We start from the raw sequence: 25,015 nt of genomic DNA on the forward strand, positions 1-25,015 counted from the left end.
TGTTTATTCCCTAAGCCTGTTACACATTCGAGAAGTGAGCAAGCTGACTTTGCTTCTGCATTACTCTGGATGCTTGTTAGATTTTTTTTTTTATGATTTTTTTTTTTTTGGGGGGCAGGCTAGAAGGCTGTACTCCCAGGCTACTTTATAAGTTTCATTTTAGGAAGTTGAGTAAAATATTATGCTAACATCCAGTACTGGCAGCATCATTTTGCAGTATGTTAATTAGGCAACTGCTATATATACCTCTCTAACTGTCTTTCTATAAATACACTTCCATTTGACCACAATTTTTTAGCTCTGTATCCTGTGACATGCATGAGGTCAGACTGAATGTTCTTACTAGCCCATTCTGGCATTCTATATAAAAGCCCATTCTCTTTTTCGTATTTCAGCAGCTCTATAGGAAAGTTACATTGATTAAGAACACAGAAAATGCATAATGAAAAATATCAACCTCTCCTGAATACAGAGATGGATACCTGACAAGCTATCTGGCAACGCAGAAAACACAGATCTTAATCATGATAAAATCTGTTTTAAGAAACAAAAAGATAGCTTAGCTGGCTCTTATCCACAGTAGTTGATGCCTGGCAATGGTTGGCACAATATACAGAGACCCTTAGAGCAGTGTCACTGCCTGTTACTACCAGCTGCTTGGCTGTGGTCATGCATACTGAGAGGGACATAGAGGAAGAAAACCAGGACATCCTTCTCCCCTTAGAAGCATGGGTTATGTAACAGCAAAATATTGAAATGATTTTAAAATAATGCAGTAGTAAGGAAATCTTTGTGAAGCACTCAGCACCAGAATACATAAACTCTCAAATGAATTCCACTGTTGTGTCAGTATTGAAGCAGTTCCCAGTATTTGTGTATGTCTGTACTGTCAGTTTTGCAGGGCCTCCCTCATACAGGAGAGGATGCAACTCGGAGGCAAAGTTACGACCACTGGCTAAACAGCTCCCTCTAGTTCTGTGTTTAAACCAGTATGCTCAATCGACAGCCTGTTCCAAGAGTGAGCTCATCGCACTTTCCTGTCAAAGGAGTTTTCAACATGTGAAGTGCTTGCAGCATGCTGAGAAGCAACAACAGCAGACAACATTTTCAAGTATGGCTGCTAAGGGAATCCCGTGTGTAGGTGACCTAGATATATGTAGATTTATTTTTAGGAAATTGCTGTCCTTCGCAGTAACGTTTCTTAAAAATGGGTTGCCTGTATTTTATAAGAAAATCATCAGAAGACAAGCTTATCAGTTTCTTTAAATGTTCATAATTTCTGCAACTTTGTCAATTTCTTTAGTAAAGGGATTTTCACAGACATAGAGACAGAGTTCTTCCATTTTACAGGATTATGCAGCCCACCTTAGGTGCACTGCCTTGGAAAGTTGACAGAAATTACTAGAACTTGACCTCAAATTAAATTTATAATTTAATTAATTCCTATAAGTAATATACAGACAGCCTGTAAAACTTGCATTACACTAGCTGTAAACTGACCTGTAGTTCTATGAAGGTTATCTTTGACTTCCTTAATGTCTTTTTCTAGATTCATAATCTTGTTGGCCTGTGTTTCACTTCCTACATTTTTGTACTCCAACCAAAAATCTCTCTCACTCTGCTTTACTGAAAGTTTTTGGGCAGTTTCTTCAATTTGGGAGTGCAGATCTGTTAAAATAAGAACATCAGAAGACAAGTTCATTACCAATTTTTTCAACTGATAGTCCATAATTCTTACAACTTCATCACATTCTTTATTAAAGGCAGTTTCACTGGGACTGGAGAAAGAAGGATGTTTCTTCTACGCTACGACATGATGGCCTCACAGAGTGTCAAGAGCCATTATCACTGCCTAAAACAGTCTGATCTTATCCTGCCAAGGAGGCACAACAGTCTCACTGAAATGTTGTAACCTAAGACATGTGTCTCCCTCAGAATCACAGGGATGGCAGACAGAACTTTCAACAATCAAAACTGGTCATTTTTGCTGACATCAATACTTTTTTTTTTAACTCTTCCAGTGAAGCCCGTGCTCAGGGCTTTCATGGGTTTCAACTGTATAGAAAAAATGAAGCCTCTCTATTTGCACAGTAATATACATCACTTGGAACAGATTAAGCCCCCACAATCTCATACCACGTTGAGAGAGTTTAATTTTGGGGAGAAAAATCTTTATGCCTTTTACGCAACAAGGAAGTTGAATCTCTACTTAAAATGCAAAAAAAAGTACTCAATCCCAACTGTGTAAACTGCAGACTGCACTTCCACAACTCACAACATACCTTTCAGAAGTTGTTCTTTGTCCTTAACATACTGCCATTTTGCTTTCAGTAAGTCTTCCACATCATCTCTAGTTACAACCTCCTTTTCATCTTGTTTTTTCTTCTCCTCTTTTATTTTTCTTAGCATGCGCCTGATGTGTGCCTGCTGTTCTTCCTTCAGAAGGTCATTCTATGAAAGAACAACACAAGAAAAGGCATGTATTAAAACATTTTCAAATTAGTTTCAAACTTAAGTAATAAAGAAAAATAAAATCTGACCTAGTGCCAGGATACACTGCAAAAACACTCAGCTAAATACCTATTCTTCATATTCAAAAAGGATGAAGTTGAAGGGAGAGTCTGCAAGTCTCAGAAATTTCTCAGTAATTTCAGGATTGTTACAAGAAAATGAGAGACAAATGACTGCTGTACTTGGTGCAGCACTTCAATAGTCCTCCACTGCCTGCAAAGAAAGTTCCTTGTGGGTCAATTTAATAAAAATATTTACTCATAGGAGTTATTTACTAGACACCAACATCCTTCATGAGAATGTACCACCTTCATGTAGAAAAGTCATCAACAGGTCACTTGTATACACAAAAGTAGAGAATCTTGTCAGAGCTGGAATTAGTTATACCTACTGATTCCACAACTGCAATTATAATCCCTTGCCATGACCCTTCAAGTGACACTCAAATTATTTGAAATTACTGATTTGTGTATGTTTGCTCTGAAAGGATACTGTAAAGGAGCAAACTGTAACAGTAACTGCAGCAGCTTGAGCCTCAAGCATTACTCATTCTAGAAGGATTAACTCAAAACCACTCAGAAACATTAAGAAGGGAACAAAGAATGGAGCTAAAAAAAATGTCAAAACATGGCTAAATTAAACAAACAGCACTTCAAGCACACTCTGAAGTACCCTGTACAGTCTAAAATATGGAGTTCTTGAGAGAACATGAAGTAGCAGCAAACTGGGGGAACAACCATAAAAGACTTACGCCTGCAGAAAGAAGAGCCAAATGCCACTTCCACTGATAGTTAAGGCCACAAGTGAGACACCATCCAGGCATCAACACTGAAAGGACCACCAAGGAAGGCTAAACAGATTGATACTAATAAAAGCAAGGCAAGTATCAGGCATGGGAAGGACAGAGAGACATTGTTCGTTTCAATGTTTCACTGTTACAGGAAGTGCAGTCTGCAACACTGTTTAATCTCACAATCCAGTTTAAGGCTTTTTGAGTGATTTTAATTTATTTCATTAGGTGGCTGTATATATATCCACTTTCGAAGTTCACTGCTTTCAGCTATCAGATGCCATATGATGGTTCTTTATATACAGTTCTTTATTTGCAGTTCATATGTACGGTTCTTTAAAGTGTCACTCAGGTACAATCAGTAGCTACATAACCGCATTTTAAACATGACCCAACACAACTCTCAAGCCACAAGAAAGTGAGTCTTCATCAAGCAGTGCTACAAATTGCACCCTGACAATTGTGTGATGCTTGTTCCTCTTTGTTCAGTTTTCATTAAAACGAAATTTGCAAGAGTAACTAAGCTGTCATAGAGACCTGTGCAATTCCAGGTCACCTTAGAAGTGAACCAAGAAGGTCAGCAAATCTCAATATTTGGTTAGAGCTGCTAACATTACTGACAAAAAAAAAAAATAAAAAATGAAGTTAATACCGTTTTTTCTTTACGCACTGAAATATTGAGGAATATGTGCAAGACTGTTTAAAAAGGCACACCTGAATGTACTGCAGTAAAGTTACCTACTAAAAGGGGGCTTGCTGTGCTCTGTTTGCTTCAGAGTAAGATTAAATACTTGGGCGGTTACAGAAAACACCTCCACTGAACTCACATTACCTTACTGCTGTCTCCTATTCTGCAATGTTTTACTCCTGCAGCTCCTTTTTTGCATGGCTATATTTAGGACATTTATGCTTTATGCCACATTTAATTCAGATCACACTTAACTTTTAGCACATAAAGTGACTCACTAACGCTAGTTTCATTGACCGTAAGAAATACACTGCAACGACTAGTTTCAGTGAATGTAGTATTAGGACTGAAAGAATAAAATCGAATCTGCAAGTTAAAATACCACATATAAAATGTGTTGAGAGAAGGATGCACAGTCACTTACTCTTTCATGATATTCTTTGTTCTTTTTTTCCACTTGTTTCAGATCAAATAAAACCCGATCAATTGCTGCTTCTTTTGTCTTAATTCTGTGGAGAAAGAGTAAAGAAAGAGACATTCTTACAAAAACAGAAGAGAGGAATGTTACTTAAGCTAGATTAGATGTAAATACTACTGAAATGTTTATTTTCATATCATATTGCTTGACCCACTTGGGTTGATACCACTATCCGCTTACTATGCGTAAAGAAATTATTTCCCATATACATCTAGACTGTCATGTTAGTTTAGATCTCACACTCCTACTGGGAAACACACTCCCCAATTATGCTGTTCTTTTGTAACCGCTAGAGAGGATTAAGCTGAATTATTCTTTCTGGCCGTGGTTTAGCTGACCTATTGCACCGGTCTTTTTTAGGACAAGGATATTTGCGTTCCAGAAATATTTATTTTCCACTCACTATAGAGGAAGCCTAGGCAACTAACTCAGACATAGATCAGATGAATCCCAAACTGGAAAATTAAATGGGATTCAATTTTTCTGAAAATGTGGTTTGTTGAGCTTTATAAACTGCATTTGTACACCAATAACTTGTTAGCCTTTAAGAAGCCCTAAGGGAATAGGGACTGCAGCCTGAGTAGTATCTTCTGAGTACATTTACACATTTTTGTAGAAGAACCAGCTTACTGCTTTCACAATTTTCATAGACTTATTTATCATCTTCTTTGCCACAGCTGTAAAATAAGTATTTTTTTCTGATGTTCATTCTTCTAGAAGAAGAAATACTGGGTTGCAAATGGTGTCTGTTTGCAAAATTCTCTGTAATCTTTCCCTCTGTTCCCAGAATTAATTCACCATATGGCACATCAGAGGCAAGTATTACAATTATCACAATATCTTTTACTGTTCCTTGAGGTTTTGTTTTGGGGGGTGGGGGTGGGGGGGTGGGGGGGTTGGGGTTGCCCCTCCCTATTAAGTTGTTTTAAAAGAAGATAATTTTTTGCTGGCTAAGTTTGAATCACTCAGTCACACAAATTGCAGGTTATTAGATTTGCATCCTCTGGTGTCAGTGTGCTCCAAGGTATTCTTCAGGTTTTCTATTAAGTACAAGGATATTAATTAAAGAGACTAGAACAGAGATATGGAAGTATGGTGGTGATGGCTACAGCAAAAATATATCACTTATTAGACAGAGGTGACAGCTTGGCCACACAGTATGACCTCCTAAATTACCTGCCATTTTAAACCATTTCTGTATCTTGAATACTGCTGATGTTAATTTCTGCTACTTTAAGATTTTCCATGAAGTGGCAGTCAGTCCACATCCATCACTTTGTTAATGCCAAAAATTTATATGAGTAGAATTTGCTAATTTGTTCACTACATATTGGAACTTTCCTTTTTAGATTATTTTTCTTTGGTATTTGCAAGATTAAAGCAACAAAATAGCTAGACTGATGATTCCTTTTGTATTATTTTTCTCAATCCTGTATACTAGGTTTCATCTAGATGATTTAATCATCTAGAAACAACACTCCTCTCCAGTACCATGACAGTTTTTCCAGTCTGTAGGATGTTACTTGGGCAAGTAATCCATGGGATTTTTGTTCCTAACCAATCCTGAAACAGAAAACCATACTAAAAATGCAAAATACCAAATTCACTAGGAACAGCAACCGTTCTTCAATCCACAGAAGAAAAATCAGGAATGGAAGTTAAATAAATACTATGCACTCTATAAATCTTGAAGCCAAATGTGACATTCACTTATGTGATTATGCTGCTTTGTTCAATTAAGTGGTACAGAAAATTTATAGATTAGAGATGTAAAGAAGGAGAGGGAAAGAGAGGAAGATAAAGACAGAAAGAAAAATACTTTTCTTCCCTTTTCTCCCTACCGTTGCTGTAGAAACTAAATATGTTTAGTGTCAGTGGACGCTGTGTCAGTACAGAACCCATTTCAGTGGAAGACTCTTCAGACAAATGAGTCATTTGCTTGGATATTTGAATATGCCTAACAATTTTATCAGGAAGTGGTGCAGGGTTTTTTTTCGGCCTAGCAATACAGTTTGCTTATTTCTTAGCAAAATAGATGGGTTTGTTGACTTTTTGGATGGTATTTATTTGTTATATGATTCAGCTAAATCGAGTCTGTTTCGCTGTGGAAACTTGTACTCTGTTCTTTGTGAAATGAAATAGAAAATCCCGCGTAGATGCTGTGAACTCCTACAGATGTCACTTGAGCTATATTTGGTTGCTCTTCAGTTTGCTTAACCCGCTTTTCATTTCTACACCAAGGCACTACTCCTTGCTCCTAAATGCTGATAATTGTTGAATATTGGATGCTATTGAGGTTTTTACCTCCCAGTTTCTGTCTCTTTGATAAAAGTCAAAGAGCTTCATTTTTCTTCTTCTCCCTATCTACTCAAGAGACTGCAGATCAAATGAATTGGTCTATTTTGTAACTACTTCAGATATTCTCCTCTTGGCTCTTATTTTTCTCTGCTTGATTTTAAAAGACCTTGAAGTTGTCCCTCCATTATTTTCAAAATAAAGCACTTCCCTTGTGCTCTACTCTCAGCTTCACCAAGGGAGCAAATTGTAGATCTTGATGTTCTGGCTAGTGACCACATAATAAAACTCTTTTTGCAAAGTTATAACCTAATGGCATAAAATTATTTCAGACCCACTTAAATGCTTTCTTATAGGTATGGTTTTGAAACTGTATATTTCCAAAATAACCTTGAAAACCCAAAACAAGAACACAAAAGAACAGTACATAACTGCCACAGTCAATCAGCTCAGGCTCTGAACTGGGTAAATTGTCTTTGTAATCTGCTTTATACATGCACATATTCTATATGAGTGAAAATTTAAATACATTAAACCTACTGAAATTCTAGTAAGGCTTCTGGGAAAGCTGATTCAGGCTCTTTAAGTTGCTCTTCCGGTTTCTCCTCTTTCTTCTTCTCTTCCATGTTTTTTCTTGTACTTAGAAGTTAAATCTAAAGACAGGAAAGGACAAGCAGAAAAGAAGGGGGCGGGGGGGGGGGGGGGGGGAGAGATAAATGAACGATCTACAAGACGTCGTATGTTCACCAGCTTTTTTCACTTGTGACAAGTTCTTAACAGTTCTGAAATAAACAAAACAATGTTTTTTGACAACAATAATCCTGCCCAGGGTAGCACCCAGGCCCATGTTTTGGGGACATCCTGAAGTGTTGCCCTGAGTAAAGATATGTTTGTGAACAGTGGCCTCTGTCACTAGTCACTTATTGCATCCCTTGCTGCGAGCTGTGTTTCACATTCTTGCAAATCAAACAAGCAGTTTTTCCTTTTCCCATCATTTGCCTCTGTTTCTTTATCGGGCTCGTTTTATCGAGTCCACTTGTTAATATGCATCTCTCTCCCGCTCCTTCTGTTCTCATAGCACTATGAATATTTGTCTTTCACTGCAACCCTGATATCAGTTTTCATTGTCAGAGCTGGAACAAAACCACTCTCTGAAGTGATATGCATGTAAGCAGTATTCCCTGGGCTTGTTGTCACAACTACCAAGCTCAGAATTCAACTGACAATGAATAGTTCTGTAATGGAACTGGTAGCACATATTATATAAAATAAAAAAGGTCACAAGAAAAGGGCACGTATGAAGATTCTTCACTTTTAGTGGTCACATAATTAAATGCCAAAACCAGATTAGTTCATATAACAGAGGAGGTTTTACTGAATGAGTAGAAACACTGTATATAACCTGTTTTCATATTAAACTGCTTTTCTGAATTTAAGTTCTGAATTCTATCAATTCTCACTCTAATAGCTAAAATTGATAACAACTTGTTCTGTGACTAAATACAGCAGACGGTAGTTTTCCCATTAAAATGAACACAAGGAAACAGAAAGAAATCAGTGGAAAGCCACATAGCAGGCCTGCCAAATCAATGTAAAATCAAGGGAAGGAAGTTAAAACAACTATTGACAGATGCACTCTAATCCACATGCTAGCGCATGCCTTGTCACTGTATTCACTATACCCTGAAGCAAGGCAATGTCAGCTTTCCATACACAAAATAACTTTCTACCCTCGATTAGCTGATGCCTGCTGATGAAACAAGTGAGTGTGCTGAGGGCAGGCAGTGTGCTGTATATTGCAGAAAGGCTTGTAAAAGGGATGTTCACTGTGTGGCAGCTCTACAAGGTAAGTGAAAAGGTAAACATACCTTGGAGTCTAATATCTCCACACAGCTCCTTAGCCCTTGGAATATCTTTTTCATAATGTTTTATCCAGAAGAATTTTATTCCTAGTCTGTTGAAAACCTACTTGTGCATATTTTGTCTGTTCTGCTGCTGAAGAAAAGTTCAGACTCACAGGGACAGTTGTCTACAGCTGTCAATCACTGCCTTTGCACCACTTGGTTATTTATGTTACCGGTACAGCTAATGTAATTCACAGAAACCTGGAAAATCCTGACTCCTACCAGCTATACTTTTAACTTCTGAAATGTCCCAGATCAAAGTTTTAATGTTTGCTACACGTTAGTAAAATATTTCCACTGTGAAACTTCAATACAATCATGCCTGTTTCACAGTATCACCACATGACTGCAGCAAACCTTACTGACATTTACATCCAAGAAAAAAATCCTTTCGTACCTGAACGTCCACTTGAGTCTGAAGCTATATTGAGTCCTAAATATTCACACACAACCTTTGCAGATAACAATTATACAACATTTTTCATGAAACTTTTAAAAACCCTAAACACATGACTTTTGCAAGATTGAGATTTTAAAAAAAGGAAGTGAATTAAGAAATCTCACTGAAACAGGAAGTTAGGTATGTAGCATCCCTAGACCCCCCTCAAATTTCCAGTCCAAATGCACAAGTGCAGGATATGGGTTTTAAGTATAAAAAAATAACTTGTCATCTTTCTTCAGTGCAGAATTAACTGGACTGGTGTTGATTCCACTTTCACTTGAGAATTCATTGTACTGATTTTCATCAGAAATGGAAGATCGCAGCAATCCCCAGCTTTTTTTTTTTTTTTGCTTTTTTTTTTCTATCCCTTTCACTAAACAAATAATCAAATACCCGCTTAAAACTAGATACAAACTGAAACATTTTGAACAGCAGTACTTTGAAAAATTTTGGGATTTTTTTTGGAACTCCAGCCCCAGGTGAGCTCCAGCAATATAATTATGAAATTCTTCCTGTGCAGGGACCAACAAAAAAGCCTCCAAGCTGTACAACAAGGTAAAACCCCATACTATAATGACAGATTAGCTGGATTTTGCAAACCATAGAAAATGCACACACATGAGAGAGAAGGGAATGTGTTTAGGGGGACTGAGAATTAACTGCAGATTTTAAACCAGCAGGAAAACATTTGCAGAGGGCAAGATTTATTTCTTCTCTTCTCCCAAACCATCTATGAGGCACAACTCTTCACAGCCCCCCCATTATGGCTAGCAGCACTTTCTCAATCAATAACAACACTGTCATTAGAGCCCCAGGAGAAGCTAGAAGATCCCAGGCACTGCCACCCCACTACTGTGACTGTCCAGACACTCCTTGCAGGGACCACCCGCTCGCCACTCACCTGAGCTCAGTCACTCTCACCAGTGCCGCCCACACCAGCACCTGCATTCACACCGTTACCACTGTATCTCAAGCAGCTGCATTAGCAGGAGCCTCCCTCAGCTCCCAGTCAATAATTACTTCAGCACCCTGCAGCCACACGGGGACCTCTTCCCAGCCTCCAAAGCAGGCTAACACCTCCCCCTTGCCCTCAGTCCCGGCATGTCCCTTGCACATATGCCCGCACACTCACCACCAGGCACCTCAGTGGGCAAAGCTGGGCCACCCCTTACAGTGGACGGAGCCTCCCTGTCCACAGCCACCAGACCCCACTGGTACTGTCACCTGTGCCTAAGCCCTGCCACACCACCCCGCCACTAGCCCTGAGCACCCACCACCGAGGAGTTCCCTATACAGCTAAGCTTTGAAGCATCTCCCCTCATCCTCCCGCCACCCACGCCACTGCCCACATCCGAGTGCCTCCCTCCCGATCCAGGGCCCCCAAGGGTCACCACAACCTCCCGACCCCGGCACCCGGCCAGCACCCGCATCCCCTCCGCACCCACGCACAGCCTGGGCCCCGCGGCGGGCGGCGGTCGGTCAGTCAGGGCCTGCCAACAGCCGCCCTCCCGCCAACAGCCACCTCCCCGCCAACAGCCGCCGGGCGCCACGGCAACGGCCGCCCCGCCCTCCCGCGCCCTCCGCGGGGCGGCGGCGCCCTCTGGCGGCAGCGCGTGGCGCTTGCCGACGGGGAAAAAGCCCGCGTAAAGCGCCCCGCCGTCCCTCGGCGGGCTGTGAGGGAGCCGGCGTCGGGCCGGGGGCAGGGAGAAACACTTCCGAGCCTCTCCTGCAGAAACAGCCAGGTGCATTTGCTGTGTGACTCCTGTACGTCCAACCCGTCTTAGGAAGCGAGGAAAGCAAATGTTAACAGGGCACAGGGGTTATTTAAGTCCTGAGAGGGATTCCTCATCGGCAAAGGTTGTGGGGCAGCTTGAGTTTCACCCAAATGGATAACTATGATGGCTGGCTTAAAATTGTGAAGTAAAATTGCAGCCATCCTCAAGAAAAAGAGTGTTTCCAAGCTCTGCGGTGGTAGCTGCAGTTCCACACCAAATGTGAGCTGGGTCAACCGTGATCACAGAGCTGGTTTCTCAGGAAGAAGCACCCTAAACCACCCAAGGTATTGGGACAGAGCAAGCTCCTCCACCCTGGTAACAGACCATACACTACTGCCTGTAACTCCCTTTGCCTCATACATCAGCGTTGTGCAAAAAGCCATGCCCCAGCAGTGGGGACAGGGCAGAAGAAGATGGAAAGAAGGGTTGGAGGCTGGTCCAGAATTACTTCTGCTTCTCTCTTGCTGGCCAGTGGACCTCCATTGGGTTTGGATGGGCTCTGTACATTGTTGTCTCTCACAGGACATCAATGCCTGAGCCACATAACCCTTGAAGCCATACTCTACCACTGAAATAGATCTGTGAATCACTAAAATGCCTTTGTCCTCATTCTTGGTCAAAATTCACATTTACCTACTTTGTTCAGATTGTGGCCAGTCCTGTGGAGGACTATCTTATCCTATGACAAGTCCTGTTTGACATAATACAGCAGTCCCTGTAATTAAGGCGTATCCATTAAAGCAAGAACAAAACGCTTTCTATAGACAGAGATTGTAATTTGCAATGCATCTATATTGAAGACAATAGGAATTGTTTATGTTCATTCAGTGGCCCCACATAACTTCAGATGAGAAAGCAAAGAAACAATTACACACAAAAAAACCCCAACAACCCCTAGTCATAAAAAAACCTAGTGACTTCATTTCCTTCTTGTATATTATGGATTTAATTATGTTATTAGGACACAGCAGCTAGCTGACACATAAGCCATTGAGTAGAAGACAGGAAAAGAAAGAACAGCATCTTAAATCAGCTGGCAAGGATAAACACAGCCTTGACCTTTGTACTTTGTAGTACAAGACCTTTAACTTGAACTTATTTAATCTCACTATTCCAAAAAGTAACTTTGCTTAAACTTGACAAGGGGTGCCCCTTGCCTTTTTATATTTGCATGGGCAGACACTACTTAGATTTTTTAGAAAGTCTTGCCTTACATGCAGAAAGAGACAATATTATGGTAAGTTTGAGTCCCTATTTTGCAGGTTAACAGCATTGCCAGGATCAGGCAGTGCTTTCAGCTCTTCTTTGCCCCTCTGTTAACAACCTTGAACATGGGTGCTAGGAAGATCTGCTTCATAATCTTCCTGAAGCCTGAGTTTAGGCTGACTGCTCTGTAGTTCCCTGGATCCTTCTTGCCCTTGAAAATGAGTGACACATTTGTCCTTTAATGGTCATCAGGAACCAATATTTACAATGTATGCAATATATATAACATATACAAAGAAAATATATGTATAAAGGTGTAGAGGAATGAAGCTGGGTTAATTATCATTGATAATATACAACTGTGGGCTGGCTTCAGGGGCGGTGGGTTGGCTGATGTAGATAAGGTGCAGGTGTGGCTGGTTAAATTAAGTGGTTGAGAGCCAATGAAGAGAGAGCAGCCGAGGAAGAAGCAAGAGAAGAGAGAGTGTGCCTTGGATGAGGTGAGAAGAAGACAGCAGAGGGACTGTATGGAGAGTAAGCTGGTATGAGGTGGTTAAAGACCTTGTTGCAGCTTGATAGTCTGGAGAGTGCTGTGACAACTGGTGCTCCGTGTGAGCCCCTTCAGATTATGAGACTGGGTGTAATGAGCGGCGATGGCTGTGCTGGGAGGCATTTGAAGCTTTGAACAGTGATGATGGTGCCCAAAGTAGCAGAGACAGGTGGGGATAGCCTGTGATCCAGATCATGTTGAGATAGGTGGGAAGAGCCTGGGGATCTGGATCAGACACCAGTAAAGGTGAGCCACTGGGATTAAAGAGAAGGAAGCCTGACTGCCGTGGAGTTAAGGGACTGAGGGTAACAGGTGATAGTGGTGGAGTACCCAGACAGACGTGGCAGCAGCCTGCAGCAGTGGCGGGTCCAGAATGGATCTGGCTAGACAGTGGTGATGGCTGTGTCAGGGGAAGGCATGGGAGCAGCGCATTGCTGGGAGTGGCTCCTGCCATTGCTGCTGCTGCTCGGCCTGGTGGTATTCTTGCTGGTGTTTATGTGCTCATTGAAGGTGTCTCCAGCTGAAGAAGAAATGGGCGACCACAAGGATGTTAAGAAGTTTTTCAGGACACAGAATGATGTGTTAGTGCTGTATTCTAGACCTGCTGCTGCTGAAAGCTCACTCAGGTTACTGTCTGGTGTTTCCCAAGAGGTGAAAGGACAAGGTACTGTTAGTTCATCAGAATCCCCTTCTGAAGAAATCAAAATCCCAGATGCTAAGAAAGCAGATAAGAAGAAAGGTGATCAACCTGCAGAAGATGAAAAGCCCAAGATAAAAGTAAAGAAGGAATATGAGTATGAGTTCAGGGACAAGTTGTCCGAACCATATGAAAAGTTTATTTGTAAAAAGTGTGTGATGGTTGTTTAAAACATGAGGTATGAAATGTTAAAAAAAAAAAGGGGGGGAGGGATTTCTAGAGGAGTTAGAGGACTGTATGAAAAAAATAATTTGTAAAAAGGTTGTAATGATTGTTAAAACCATTTAAAAAAGGGGGGTGAGAAGTGTGGAGGAATGAAGCTGGGTTAATTAGCATTGATAATATACCGCTGTGGGCTGGCTTCAGGGGTGGTGGGTTGGCTGATGTAGATAAGGTGCAGGTGTGGCTGGTTAAGTGGTTGAGAGCCAATGAAGAGAGAAGGGGAGAGGGGGGAAGCAAGGGGAGAGGGGGGAAGCAAGGGGAGAGGGGACACATGCCCTGGATCAGGTGAGACAAGGAGAAGGCAGCAGAGGGACTGTATGAAGAGTATGCCGATATAGTTGGTGAAAGACCTTGTTGCAGCTTGATAGTCTGGAGTGTGCTGCAACATACAGGAGTTACCTAAAGGGAATGGGGAAGAGAAATAGCTTAACACTTGAAGGAAGGCATTGTAAAAGATCTCACATCTGCCCCTGAATCCAGAACTTAATGCTGATGAACATGGGACTGCCATTTGAGACAGATCTGGGTGATAAAGCAAGATATTCTCACTGGTACATACTTTACATAGGACCTTTTTCCCCAGCTTTTTTTGATACAGTTCTGGAAAGGTGATCAAAAGGTATAAATCTTGAGTTCCAAGACTGGGAGAAAGGTTCCTTCCCTCAAATGGCAGAAGATGAGTTTTGTGACAAGATTTAAACTTTGTTCTGGTATGTGGTCATAGACTGTCTGGACTCTGAAGAAGTAGAGGAGAGTTGCTGCTTCTGTTGGCCCTTCAGCAGCAGTTGTGATGCTGGAGCTCACCTGCCTTTCTGCTTAATGATGGCAGGTCAAAAGGGCTTTGGGAGGAAGCAGCTTGTCTATGAAAGCGTCTGGAGCTGGAAGGTGGTGCTAAAGAGCATGGAAATGCTGTGTGTGCGGATTCCACCTTCCCTCCTTTCTCAGGAACTGGGCCTGGAGAATTCCTGATGACAACCAGCTGAATCCCAGTGGCCTTTCAGTCAGAAGGGCTGTGGGTACAAAACAGCAAGCCCGTTTCCTCCAGAGGAATAACGCTGAGAAAGTTGGGGTTGTTCAGCCTGGAGAACAGACGACTCTAGGATGTCATAGATGTTATAGCAGCTTCCAGCACCTAAAGGCACCCACAAGGAAGCCGGAGGGAGATTTTTACAAGGGCAGGCAGTGATAGGACAAGGGGGAGTGGCTTTAAGATGCAAGAGGGGAGATTTAGATTAGATATTACAATGAAATTCTTTACTGTGGGGGTGGAGAGGCGCTGGCCCAGGCTGCCCAGAGCAGCTGTGGGTGCCCCATCCCTGGCAGGGCTCAAGGCCAGGCTGGACGGGGCTGGGAGCAGCCTGGGCTGGTGGAAGGTCCCTGCCCATGGCAGGGGCTTGGGACTAGGTGATCTTTAAGGTCCCTTCCAACCCAAACCAGTCTATGATTCTATGAAATAATTATTTTTGGAAAGCGGCAGCTTGTGTCTGGGGGATGCTGAGTTCAGTGAGATTCAGTTGGAGCAAACTTCTGCCTTCCCTATCTGCAGCTCAGCCAGGCCATCATCAAGGCTGTGGTGGCTATGATGGGCCTCCTTCTTCATAAAGAATTTCAATGTATATGGCCAGATGTCCCAGCTGACAGAGCTGGGTACAAGTCCTCTGAGGACATGTGGGTTAAAATTGCCCCTCCTCTTTTACATTGTCTCCTTGACTGAGGCAAGATGTCACCACCTTCTGCTGTCCTATGTTGCCTCTTCTCTCTGGTGCCCTGTCCTGAACCTCAGACTGGGTATGAGACTGAACCCAGGGAAGGCTTTCAAGTGTTGCTCTGCTTGGGAAGCCAGGTAAGGCATGACTGTTCTGACCAGGGATTTCATGGTCATTGATGCATTTTCCTCTGTCACTTCAGCCCTCCACTGACTGCAGGAAGACAAGCATCCTACTGTGCAGCAGGCAGCAGCTCAGGTCCTGAAGGACAACTGAACAGACCTGCAAAACCTTCAGAGCAAGTAATAAATACTCAAAAAGCATTTTCCACAGGAAAGTGAGGAATAGGAAGACTACACAGGCAAGGAAATAGCAGCTAGGCCACGAAGAATTGCCTGGCTATGTTAGCACTAGAGCCAGTGCAATCAGCAGAGAAGAAAAAAGCATTGCATGTCCTACAGAACCTAGGGGTGCTTCTCTGGGGCCCAGGGTCTCTTGGCAAGCCTTCCTCTGGAAGTGCAGCCTTGGACCACTTCTGGGACTTCCAACGCTGTTTTTTATGTGACCTAACCCTCAGTGGGGGCTTGCCCAAGAAGACCCTGGGGAAAATTTGAGAAGGGAAGGAAAATCCCTGTTCCTTCTGTTACAAAATATCCAAGAGATGTTTGAATACTCTGGTAAGCATTGGAAGTCCTATTCTGCTCTTATTAAAACCTGCTCTTCTGCAAAGCCTGAGATGGAGTGAAAGTGATGGGCTGTTCCTGGTGGAGAAACAAACAGCTCTAGTTATATTGAAGGAAGGATGGCCCAAGAAGGTGTTCTTGTCTCACGTGCTTCTCCTGAGCCATATAGAAAGCTCATTGAGAGTCTGAGGAGGTATACATAGGACCTGGGAAGGGCTCTGAAAGGTATGGGATCTAGGAGTAAGGCAGAAACAGAGCATATAACTCTAGAAGCCCTACATTCCACTGACAAAATGTCCATCACAATAAAGAATGTAAGACAACACAGTATTGTTAGAGCTAGTTTTGAGCTGGCAAATCCTGCTGCTTTCAATAAATATAAATATTGACAAAAGGGCCATTTGAGGGGTTGCTTAATTAAGTAACTAGAGAAATTAATCTAAACCTTTTGTGAATAACCTCTAGGACTGCAGGAGAAACCTTCACTCTTTTGGGGCACTTTTTTCCAAAATTCTCAGACTTGCACCCTGAGGGAAAGAAACCCAGAAAACAAAGGTTGCACCAAAAAGAGGCAATGCAGATAACACGGTTTCCTTCTCAGTGACCTTCTAAGATGGGTTGCAGAAAGTGCTGCTGAAAGAAAAGTTCACTCCAGAGAGCTGGGTCCTATTCTGACTCCATCCCTAATGCTGAGTTTCCCACTGAGCTGTCACACTGACTTGACAACTGGAAGAGAAGTTCTCATGTTTCTTTAAACTTTTTTTTCTTTTATGTTTTGTTTTAGTTTTTTTAACTTTGGAAATCTGATAAGAGAGGGTAAAGCCATGGCGAGATTAGAAGTTTCCATGCAAAGTGCCAGACCCATTTTTTGTACATCACCATTAAATGCAATTTGTTTTGGCTCTGTGTTCTGATCAAGTTTAAAATAGCAAATTATTCTTTTTACAGACATGTGCACATACAGAACAATTGTCACAGCCTAAAACTACGTATGGAAAGGACCAGAAAGCACCTAGTATCAAGAGTTTATTGACAAAGGACTATCTAACTTAACATGAGACAGTATTTCTCATCAATTGCAAAGCAGAAACTATCTTGATCAGTCTTTGAGGAAAGCAGCAGCTATTCATAGAATCCTTCTCACTTCCTAGTACTCATCAAACAGCAGGTGAGGGCTTCATGTCTTTTCCTTAACTGGGCATTTGAGGGCGATCTCTAGCAAAGCTGCATAATAGTGCAAATATAAAGTTGCCCCGGTCAGCGGCAGCAGGTCTTAAGTTTGGTTCATCTTGGAGCAAAAGAGCAGGAAAATGATCAGGCCCTGTTTGTGCACATTTGCTTGTTAAAGCCATCTCTTTCATGATCATTGTTATCAAGACAATCTCTTTCTTACCACAGACAGCACCATATACAGCTAATTTACCTACACAGTTTCCTTTCACAGTTTACACCTTCAGTGTACATTTTCTTGTTACATTTTAAAATATTTTTTAATAATTAAAAAAAAATATTTTTGAAGACTTAGTTTTTAAAGTTGTAAAGAAATGCCTTCTGTTGGTAAGATGACAGAGGATTTGCCTCTCCCATGTGACATGACTCAGAAAGGAGGTCAGAAGTAGTACCCCCCCTACACACAGCAGCACGCAGAATAGAAAGCTACTCATCCCCCTTTTCCAAAATAATTTAAAAAAAAAGGTAGAAATGGCATTTAATAAAAGACAGGACAATGCTCACTTGAACAAGAACACTGACCAGTCCTGTTTAGATGTGACTGGCCCCTTTTCTCCCCTTATCTGTGTTTTCCCATGCTTGTTCCTCTCCAAACCACCTTTATCCCTCTTTTTTCCACACCTTTGACTCATGCCCTGAATATCCCATAGTAGGTCTTGTGCAATCCGAAAATTCTCTTTGCTTGCATCCTACAACATGTCCCACCCCCCCAGGCAGTGAGGTACTGAGGCACCCAGGGACAGACTGGGGAGGGGCTGTGTCTTTGAAGGGGTTACTTGGGCTCCCCCACCTGCCCTTGTGCCTCCATGCTCCTTCCTGTCTGTGGAGATCTTTGATGGGCTGATAGCTCCTGTGATGGCCTTGGGAACTGCCAGGCAGGGTATTTCTTGGGCTCCTCCACCCATTGTTGTTCCTCTGCCTTCCTTCGTGTGTGTGGAAAAGAGCCTTGTATCATGTAACCTAACAGTGCAGAAGGTTTTAAAGGGAGAAAAAAACAACAAAAAAAAATCAAACCTTGGGACCCAGGAACCAAATGAAGGATGCAAAGCAAGGAGTGATGCAGTCAAAGCCACCAGCCAGGGAAATATCACTACAGCACTGGAATCAGCAGCATCTGAGTTAGCTGTGATTCATGTTAATTCACATCAGGGAGCAGCTGAGTGTTCAGAGGAGACTGAGATTTTGTCTGGATGAAGCTGGGGCAAGGAAAGCAGCATCCAGTGGATTTGCTTTGCTGAAAGTTACTACCTTTTCAACCTAATACCTGCCGCTCTGTAACTGAAGCGTGCATTTATTTTTCCGTTAATGGGAGAAGATGGGATGACTTCCTCTTTCCTTTGGATAGTGGCTAGGGAGAATGACATGTTGAATGAGGGGGTGAAGGGAGAAAACTGATCCACTTTCTGCATCTGACAGGAATACCTCTACATAAAGATATCTGCAGGGTTTTTTGTTTTCTGAAGATGTCATAACACTTTGTGTTGCATTGCAATCAAAAACATGCTTATATCTTTTGATTGTGCTGAGAACTTAACAGCTCTGTGGCAATGTATGGAGAACACAAAGAGGAGGGTTCATAGGGCCCATCCTTTCATTACTAGTTTTTGTTCTCTTGGTGTCACCTTTAGTGTTCAGGCTCAATTCACATGAAAAACACCTGCTCAATGCTTACAAAAAACACCCAGATTCTTCAGATCTACTACACCAGTGCAGAGCCACTGTGGGGACAGGCTGTATACTGGTTGTAGACTTTTCCCATCTGAAGTTACTGAGGATTCCGTCTGAGGGTCTTTACCATGCAGGTTGTTCAGGTATTTTCAGTTTCTCCTTTATTGCAAACACTCAAGCTATGAACTGGCCACCAGTCTGAGCTGGGACAGCCCTTGCATAGATATTTCCACAGATTTCATCTGAATACATCTCAAGAACAAATCACTAGACTAAATGTGAATAGGAGCGAACATACATATTTCACTGTGTTCCGTTCTGCGCTCCCCAGTTCCACAGAGACAGGGAGCTACTGGGGAGGGGCCAGAAGAGGCTACTAAGATAGTGAGGGGACCGGAGCATCTCCCTGATGAGGGAAGGCTGAGGGAGCTGGGGCTGTTCAGCCAGGAGAAGAGATGGCTGAGAGGGGATCTCATCAATGCCTACAAATATCTCAAGGGCGAGTGTCAGGAGGACGGGGCCAGGCTCTTTTCAGTGGTGCCCAGACACAGGACAAGCAGCAACAGGCACAAACTGCAACACAAGTTCCATCTGAATATGAGGAAAAGCTTCTTTACCCTGAGGGTGACAAAGCACTGGCACAGGCTGCCCAGAAAGGTTGTGGGGTCTCCTTCTCCAGAGACATTCAGAACTTGCCTGGACACAATTCTGCACAACCTGCTTTAGCAGGTGGTTGGACTAGATGATCTCCAGAGGTCTCTTTCAACCCTGACCATTCTGTAATTTTAACAGATGCAGCACACCCCCCATACTCAGTTTTGCAGCCATCACTTGTCACAATGCTGGAGACTCCTGACACCTGGAACTTCCTAGCAGCAAGGAGCTGCTTTTCCCTAAGCTTGGGTCCAAAGTCCTTGATCAAAGAGGGTATTGGTTTCGGCAGTGGGTACACCAGGCCCATCGGTTCTGGCTCCATCCAGCAAGGGCCAGGCGTACCCACATCTGCCAGCTGATAACAGTGTGTCTGGTCTCAAAAAGGCTGTTTTACCCCTGCCGCCTTTATTCTTCGGGACTGCTGTGAGAGAGGAAAAAAAAGAGATATTTAATACCACAGAAAATAAGTTCCATGTACCAAGAGTGCCAAAAGGGCCCCATTTCTAAGTAACATACCGAACGTTTCCTGTTCTGCAGTGAACAGGAGTTCTGTGTGAGTTTGAATAGATACGGCCTGGTATGTTGCATTAGGATGAATATGCAGGATATACGGATGAGAGATGCTTGAGTGAAAATTATTGGAGGGAGAAACTGAGGTCTAGGCTTTCACAAGGTCTCTAATTCACTTCGATCCTTGTGAACTGAACAGAAGCCTTATTAAAGGCTTATTAACTCAGAATTTTACTGGATGGTGCATAAAGCATGCTCTAGTCCCTAATTTTGTCATCAGGAAGGAAAAGCCACATATAAAATACATGAAATTGAAAAGACATGTAATTTACCAAACCTTCATACCAGCACCATGTATACTAAATTTCCTTTAAAAAGCATGAAATTGTTTCACTGGATCCAAGTTTGAGTGAAACGTAAGAACTGACAGCAGGAAGCCAGAGCTGATGGTCTAGGCCCTGGGGAGCTAATGGACTCAGGCTGGGGATACAAGGGCAAAGTCACATAAAACCAGGCAGCTGCGAGCGAGACCAGAGCAAGGGCAAGGCTGGCAGGGGCGAGAGGCAGGCAGGTGATGGCAGCGGTACGCAAGCGGGCTGCCCGCGGAGCACAGCGGGCCCTGCTCCCAGGCCCTCCGGGGACTGAGATCCTCCAGCTGCCCCCAACACGGATTCATATGTAAAGCAAGTGCTGTGAGAGGAACACGCATAACGGGAAAATAACCACCACACCAGCGGGTCGGTGCTGTCACCCTGCTCCCGGAGGGACTCCAGCCTCAGAAACCGCCTGGGTGCCTTGCCTGCTGAGCGAGAGGTGCTTCGAGGGGAAGGTCCTGCTGAAACATCCCATGAATGGTGGCGTGTGCATTCCGTGCCACTAATTAAACAGAAAAGCACTTACAGCGGCTTCCCGGACAAACAGACGACTGAAACCTCTGCTATCGCTGCCTGTATCTTTACTGCAAACAGGGCGTTACGCTCACGCCTCTCGGGTTGCCTGTCGCCAGGTAAAGTAAAATACTGACCGTTTCCCCCCAAGGCTGCTAGCCAAGCCAAGCCAAGCCAAGCCGATACTCCCTGCGTGGACCCGATGCGGAACAGCCACTCCCGCTGCGGAGCGAGCCTGCCCCCCCTACCTCTGCCTCAGCAGCTCCCGCGCAAACCCGCCCCGCCGCCCCGGAGCACCCTCCCGGTGCCACAGGTGGCACGAACCGGCGCGCGGGGGCGGCGGGGGGCGGGCCCGGGCCGCGGGGAGCCGCCCCGCTCTGAGGGACGCGCCGCCGCCATTGGCCCCGCGGCGGCGGGCAGGGGCTGCTTCTTCCCGCGCCACCGCCTCCCTTCCCCTCAGACAAGCGGGGAGGCGGCGCGGGGCAGCGGCTGCCGGCCGGCGGCAGGTAACCGGCGCTGCCTGTGGCCGGGCGGAGGGGCTGAGGCGGCGGCGGCGGCGGGGTGCTGCCCCCGGCTCGCTGAGGCGGCGGGAGGGGTGAGGCAGCCCTGAGGGGGTTCGGGGGGTGGGGGTGCCTTGCTAATGAAGTGACTCAGAGGCCAAAAATATAAACCACCCGTGCTTGCGGTGCTGGAACGGCGTGAGGGTGAGTCTGTTGGCAGCTGAGGAGTCCTGGCTCCAAGCCGCTCCGGCGTTCCTGCTGCGGGAAGCTCGCAGGGCCCGTTCGCCTGCGGACGGGGGAGGGCTGGCAGGTGGCTCCCCTGCCCAGCCCCACTTGTTCAGGCCGAGGGGAAGCGCCGCTGTCAGCGACTTTCCTTAGAACCGACGGCGGGGAGCGGGTGTGAAGAGCTGCAGCCCCTGCCCTGCGAGGGGGTCTGTGCGCCGGGACATCGCGCTGCTGCTGAGGGGTGCTCCCGGCTGGCGGTGAGAGCCGAGTAACTGTACAAACCTACCCGCGCCCAGCCGCTCTAGAGGCCTGCTTTAATAAAAGGGCGCTTTTTATTCAAAGGAGGGCACTTAGATCTCGGTTGAGAGATGTTAATGACCTTTGTGTAAATAGTCAGCGCTTTCATTTCAAAGCACTAAAGGAATTGCATCTTCTATGCTGTCTCAGGACCAAATTGCAGAATTGGACCTGGCCCTAAAGTCTAATGCACTTGGTTGTGTTTTTCCTATGTCAGCAGGAGCCGTTTACATGATTGCCGTTGCAGGATAAAAGTCGCTTAAATCTGGGGACAGACTGGCGAGGGGCAAGACTAGTAGTTTTGAACTTTCTCAAACGTGTAAGGGAAGGGGACTTAAAACATGCTTGACAGGGTGCTCTGAAAAGAAACTTGATTTTCTTTGATAAAAGAAGCGAAGTGTTGCAACAAAATGTGTGTTTACGTATATCAGGGAATTGGAGCTCACTGTGATGGAGTATTTAAAAAACTGATGAATCAAACGCTTTACTAAACTCATATACGGCTTTCTAGTCATTAGTTCCTAACTATCATCAGTCATTAGCACTACCTTTCCCAAACAGTTCTCGACAATTGCATCTGTAAGTGCTAGTAAACCTAGGAATATATAATGCCATGGAACTGATGCCTTACGTTTAGCACTGATGGCTACAGTTCTTGATGGTCTCAGTTGCTGAAGTCAAAGTAAAGTGTTTGAGAACACTTTGGCAAGAGAAGCTGAAATTAAAGTAAGAGTTTTGTGATTTTCATAAATTACCCTCCTTCCTTGCTTATTGTTGGAGTTTTATGTTCCTTGCTGCCTCCCTGGAAAAAAGGGGATGGTCTCATTTGCCTTTTACATAGTTCATATTATTTCGGGAAGTAAGACTTGCTGTAATTTTGCTAGGCATCTTTCATATTCATTTTGCAGGATTATTCTGGTTTCATTAGATATATCTCCTCTTTGTTCTGCAGTTTTATTTTGATTTCACCTGATGACTTTCTTGCACACACTACATCCTTTGGTCTTGCAGGTTTCACTATTTGCACAGGTTTTCCAGTGCCCTATTTGGGCAAGCGTATTGCAAGTCCCTGTCCACTTGCAGCTGTGTTATTTATGTATAACTGCATCATAAAATACTACTAATAATGTTACAGTGTTACAAAATACTTGTACACTGTTACCATATTTTAGTGTGATTGTGTCTAGTTTTAAGGCAAGGAAATAGTAAACGTCTCGCTTGGTCTGTTTCCACCTTACTGCTGCAGCAGGCCTGTGCTTTGGCTGTAAGGCATGTTCTTGAATTTTCTGAAGCTGTCATTGGACCTGTCCCATGTTAAAGAAATTTCCTTCCAGCATCTTTTGCAGCCCATAATAATGCATTATCGGTTTCACTGTCAGACTTTTAAAATTCACTGAAACAGGTCTTTGTGTTCTTGTTTACCAATGCTGACAAAGATGCCATAGTAAAAAAAATCTCCATTGTCACCAAAAATGAATGATGGAAAGGTGAATGTTTTTTCTCTGAAGCACTGGGTAGTGACCATGGACAGATAGATTTTTCTGGAGTAAACTCTCATTATTCTGCAGGAGACACTTGCCAATTTCCCAGGTGGGAGTACTGCTCCAATTTAGTACTTGGAGAAAAACTTTGATGCTTGTACAGAAAGTGAGACTTTAACTGTTGCATCTAGAAAAAAGGCTTAACCAGGTATTTAAACAGTGGGATGAAGTCAAACAAATTGCTTGTTTTCTACCCTGTGTTGTTCCCTGTGCTCATGACAGAAAGGAAAAAACCAGACTTCAAACAAAATTCTAATAAAACATTATTTGCAAGGAAACATAAAAGTAATTTGTAGTCTCTCAGTAGGAAAAAAAGTTTAATTTTATTTTCTTTAATTAAAAGTTATGGTTCTGTCCTGTGGAAGTCAGTCTTTATTTGATAGTGACTTCTTTTGAGCCGTAGTAAAGGGTTTTTTGTGTGTTTTTTTTTTTCTTTTCCTCTCTGCACAGAAAGTGTTCTTCACTTGGGTCGGCTGACTAGCAGGTAACTGCTAAAGCAGTAGGTAACCTTCTGGTGCTTAAAGTCCATCATCTGTTGCATTTAAGGTCAGCTTATTTGGGTTGCTCATAAGACAGTTTAAGAAGGCTTGTTAGTTTGGTCTTCCAATGCCTGTACTCTGTTCTTTAGCTTATTTGGGCATAAAGTGAGTGACAACAGATGTTAGCAGACTTATTCATGCTTCATTCTTGTGGTAGAGAGTCATTCCAATACACCTGGGTACAGCAACTGGCTGTACTAGATTCTTACTTCATGGTATGAGGTTTCCTTGCTATATGTAACTTGACTCTGTTTATTGCATTGAGAGCAGTGGGGAAGAGATATGATGTGTGAGGGGGAGGAAAAGAATAATTCTCTCCTCTTCTTACTTTATAGCTTCTTATCTAGATGGTAATGCCAGACAATTTTTGACTTGAATACTTCTCAGTTTCCTGTGCATATACACCAAATTAATGAACTTGACAATTTTTTTCTCAGTCTTGCTATATGCCTTTTCTTCTATAGTATAAATTTTCTAAAAGTGAATTTTTCTTTTCTTTCTCTCTCCAAGTGAAGGAAACCCTGTGTTTCTGTTTGGCTGTGTCTATAAATGCTTATACATGTATATAAGTAAAAATAAAGGTAAGAACAAAGGAGATGCTTATTTGCAGAGTAACTAGCAGAACAATGTCCTAAACTCATGGCTTAATGCTTTTGTTCTATCAAAGGATCAAACTGAGTGTCAGTAAATTCCATATGAAATTGCCTGCCCAATACCCGATTCTGACAAACTGGCAGTGATGTACTTCTGTACAGGCTGCATAGACTACAGTTAGACTGTATAATCTCAGCCATGTAACTAAAGCTCCAGAAGCAGATCAGCATGTTCAAGAACTCCTGGGTTAGAAATAGTTTTCAACATCGGCTTTTTAGATGTTAAAATCTACCTCCATGCTTTTCTTCTCTACTGAATTTTAAATGCCTTTACGTGATTCAAAAATAGCATTAGAAATAGAATATCAGTTATGAAAAATTAAGGGTGAGGTCCAAAAATCCTGTGTAATTGTGCTTCAGGCAC

The 25,015-nt window shown here is 43.3% G+C and overlaps 2 protein-coding genes across 11 annotated transcripts in view; one reads left to right on the forward strand and one right to left on the reverse strand.

Moving 5' to 3' along the window:
* The window catches only part of CCDC83 (coiled-coil domain containing 83), a 30,188-nt gene extending 16,418 nt beyond the window's left edge, over nt 1-13,770 (reverse strand). Inside the window, exons 1-6 of one of the 3 annotated variants that reach the window (XM_080375870.1) lie at nt 10,558-13,770; nt 10,010-10,050; nt 7,303-7,415; nt 4,414-4,498; nt 2,283-2,451; nt 1,501-1,668 (exon numbers count right to left, since the gene is read on the reverse strand). In XM_080375870.1, the coding sequence (XP_080231996.1) occupies nt 1,501-1,668; nt 2,283-2,451; nt 4,414-4,498; nt 7,303-7,388 (508 nt within the window). In that variant the 5' untranslated portion in view covers nt 7,389-7,415; nt 10,010-10,050; nt 10,558-13,770. Of the gene's footprint in view, nt 1-1,500; nt 1,669-2,282; nt 2,452-4,413; nt 4,499-7,302 lie in introns of all 3 variants that reach the window. The other 2 variants (XM_080375869.1, XM_080375871.1) reach the window with 2 other exon arrangements.
* A 3,921-nt stretch (nt 13,771-17,691) lies between these two features.
* SYTL2 (synaptotagmin like 2) overlaps nt 17,692-25,015 on the forward strand; it is a 64,978-nt gene continuing 57,654 nt past the window's right edge. For 6 of the 8 annotated variants that reach the window (XM_080375875.1, XM_080375879.1, XM_080375878.1 and 3 more), the window contains exon 1: nt 17,692-21,878. The gene's annotated coding sequence lies outside the window, so the exon portion shown is untranslated. The remainder of the gene's footprint in view (nt 21,879-25,015) is intronic. The other 2 variants (XM_080375877.1, XM_080375876.1) reach the window with 2 other exon arrangements.

This window comes from Falco punctatus (genome assembly GCF_963210335.1).
Source record: "Falco punctatus genome assembly, chromosome: 2".
NCBI lineage: Eukaryota > Metazoa > Chordata > Aves > Falconiformes > Falconidae > Falco > Falco punctatus.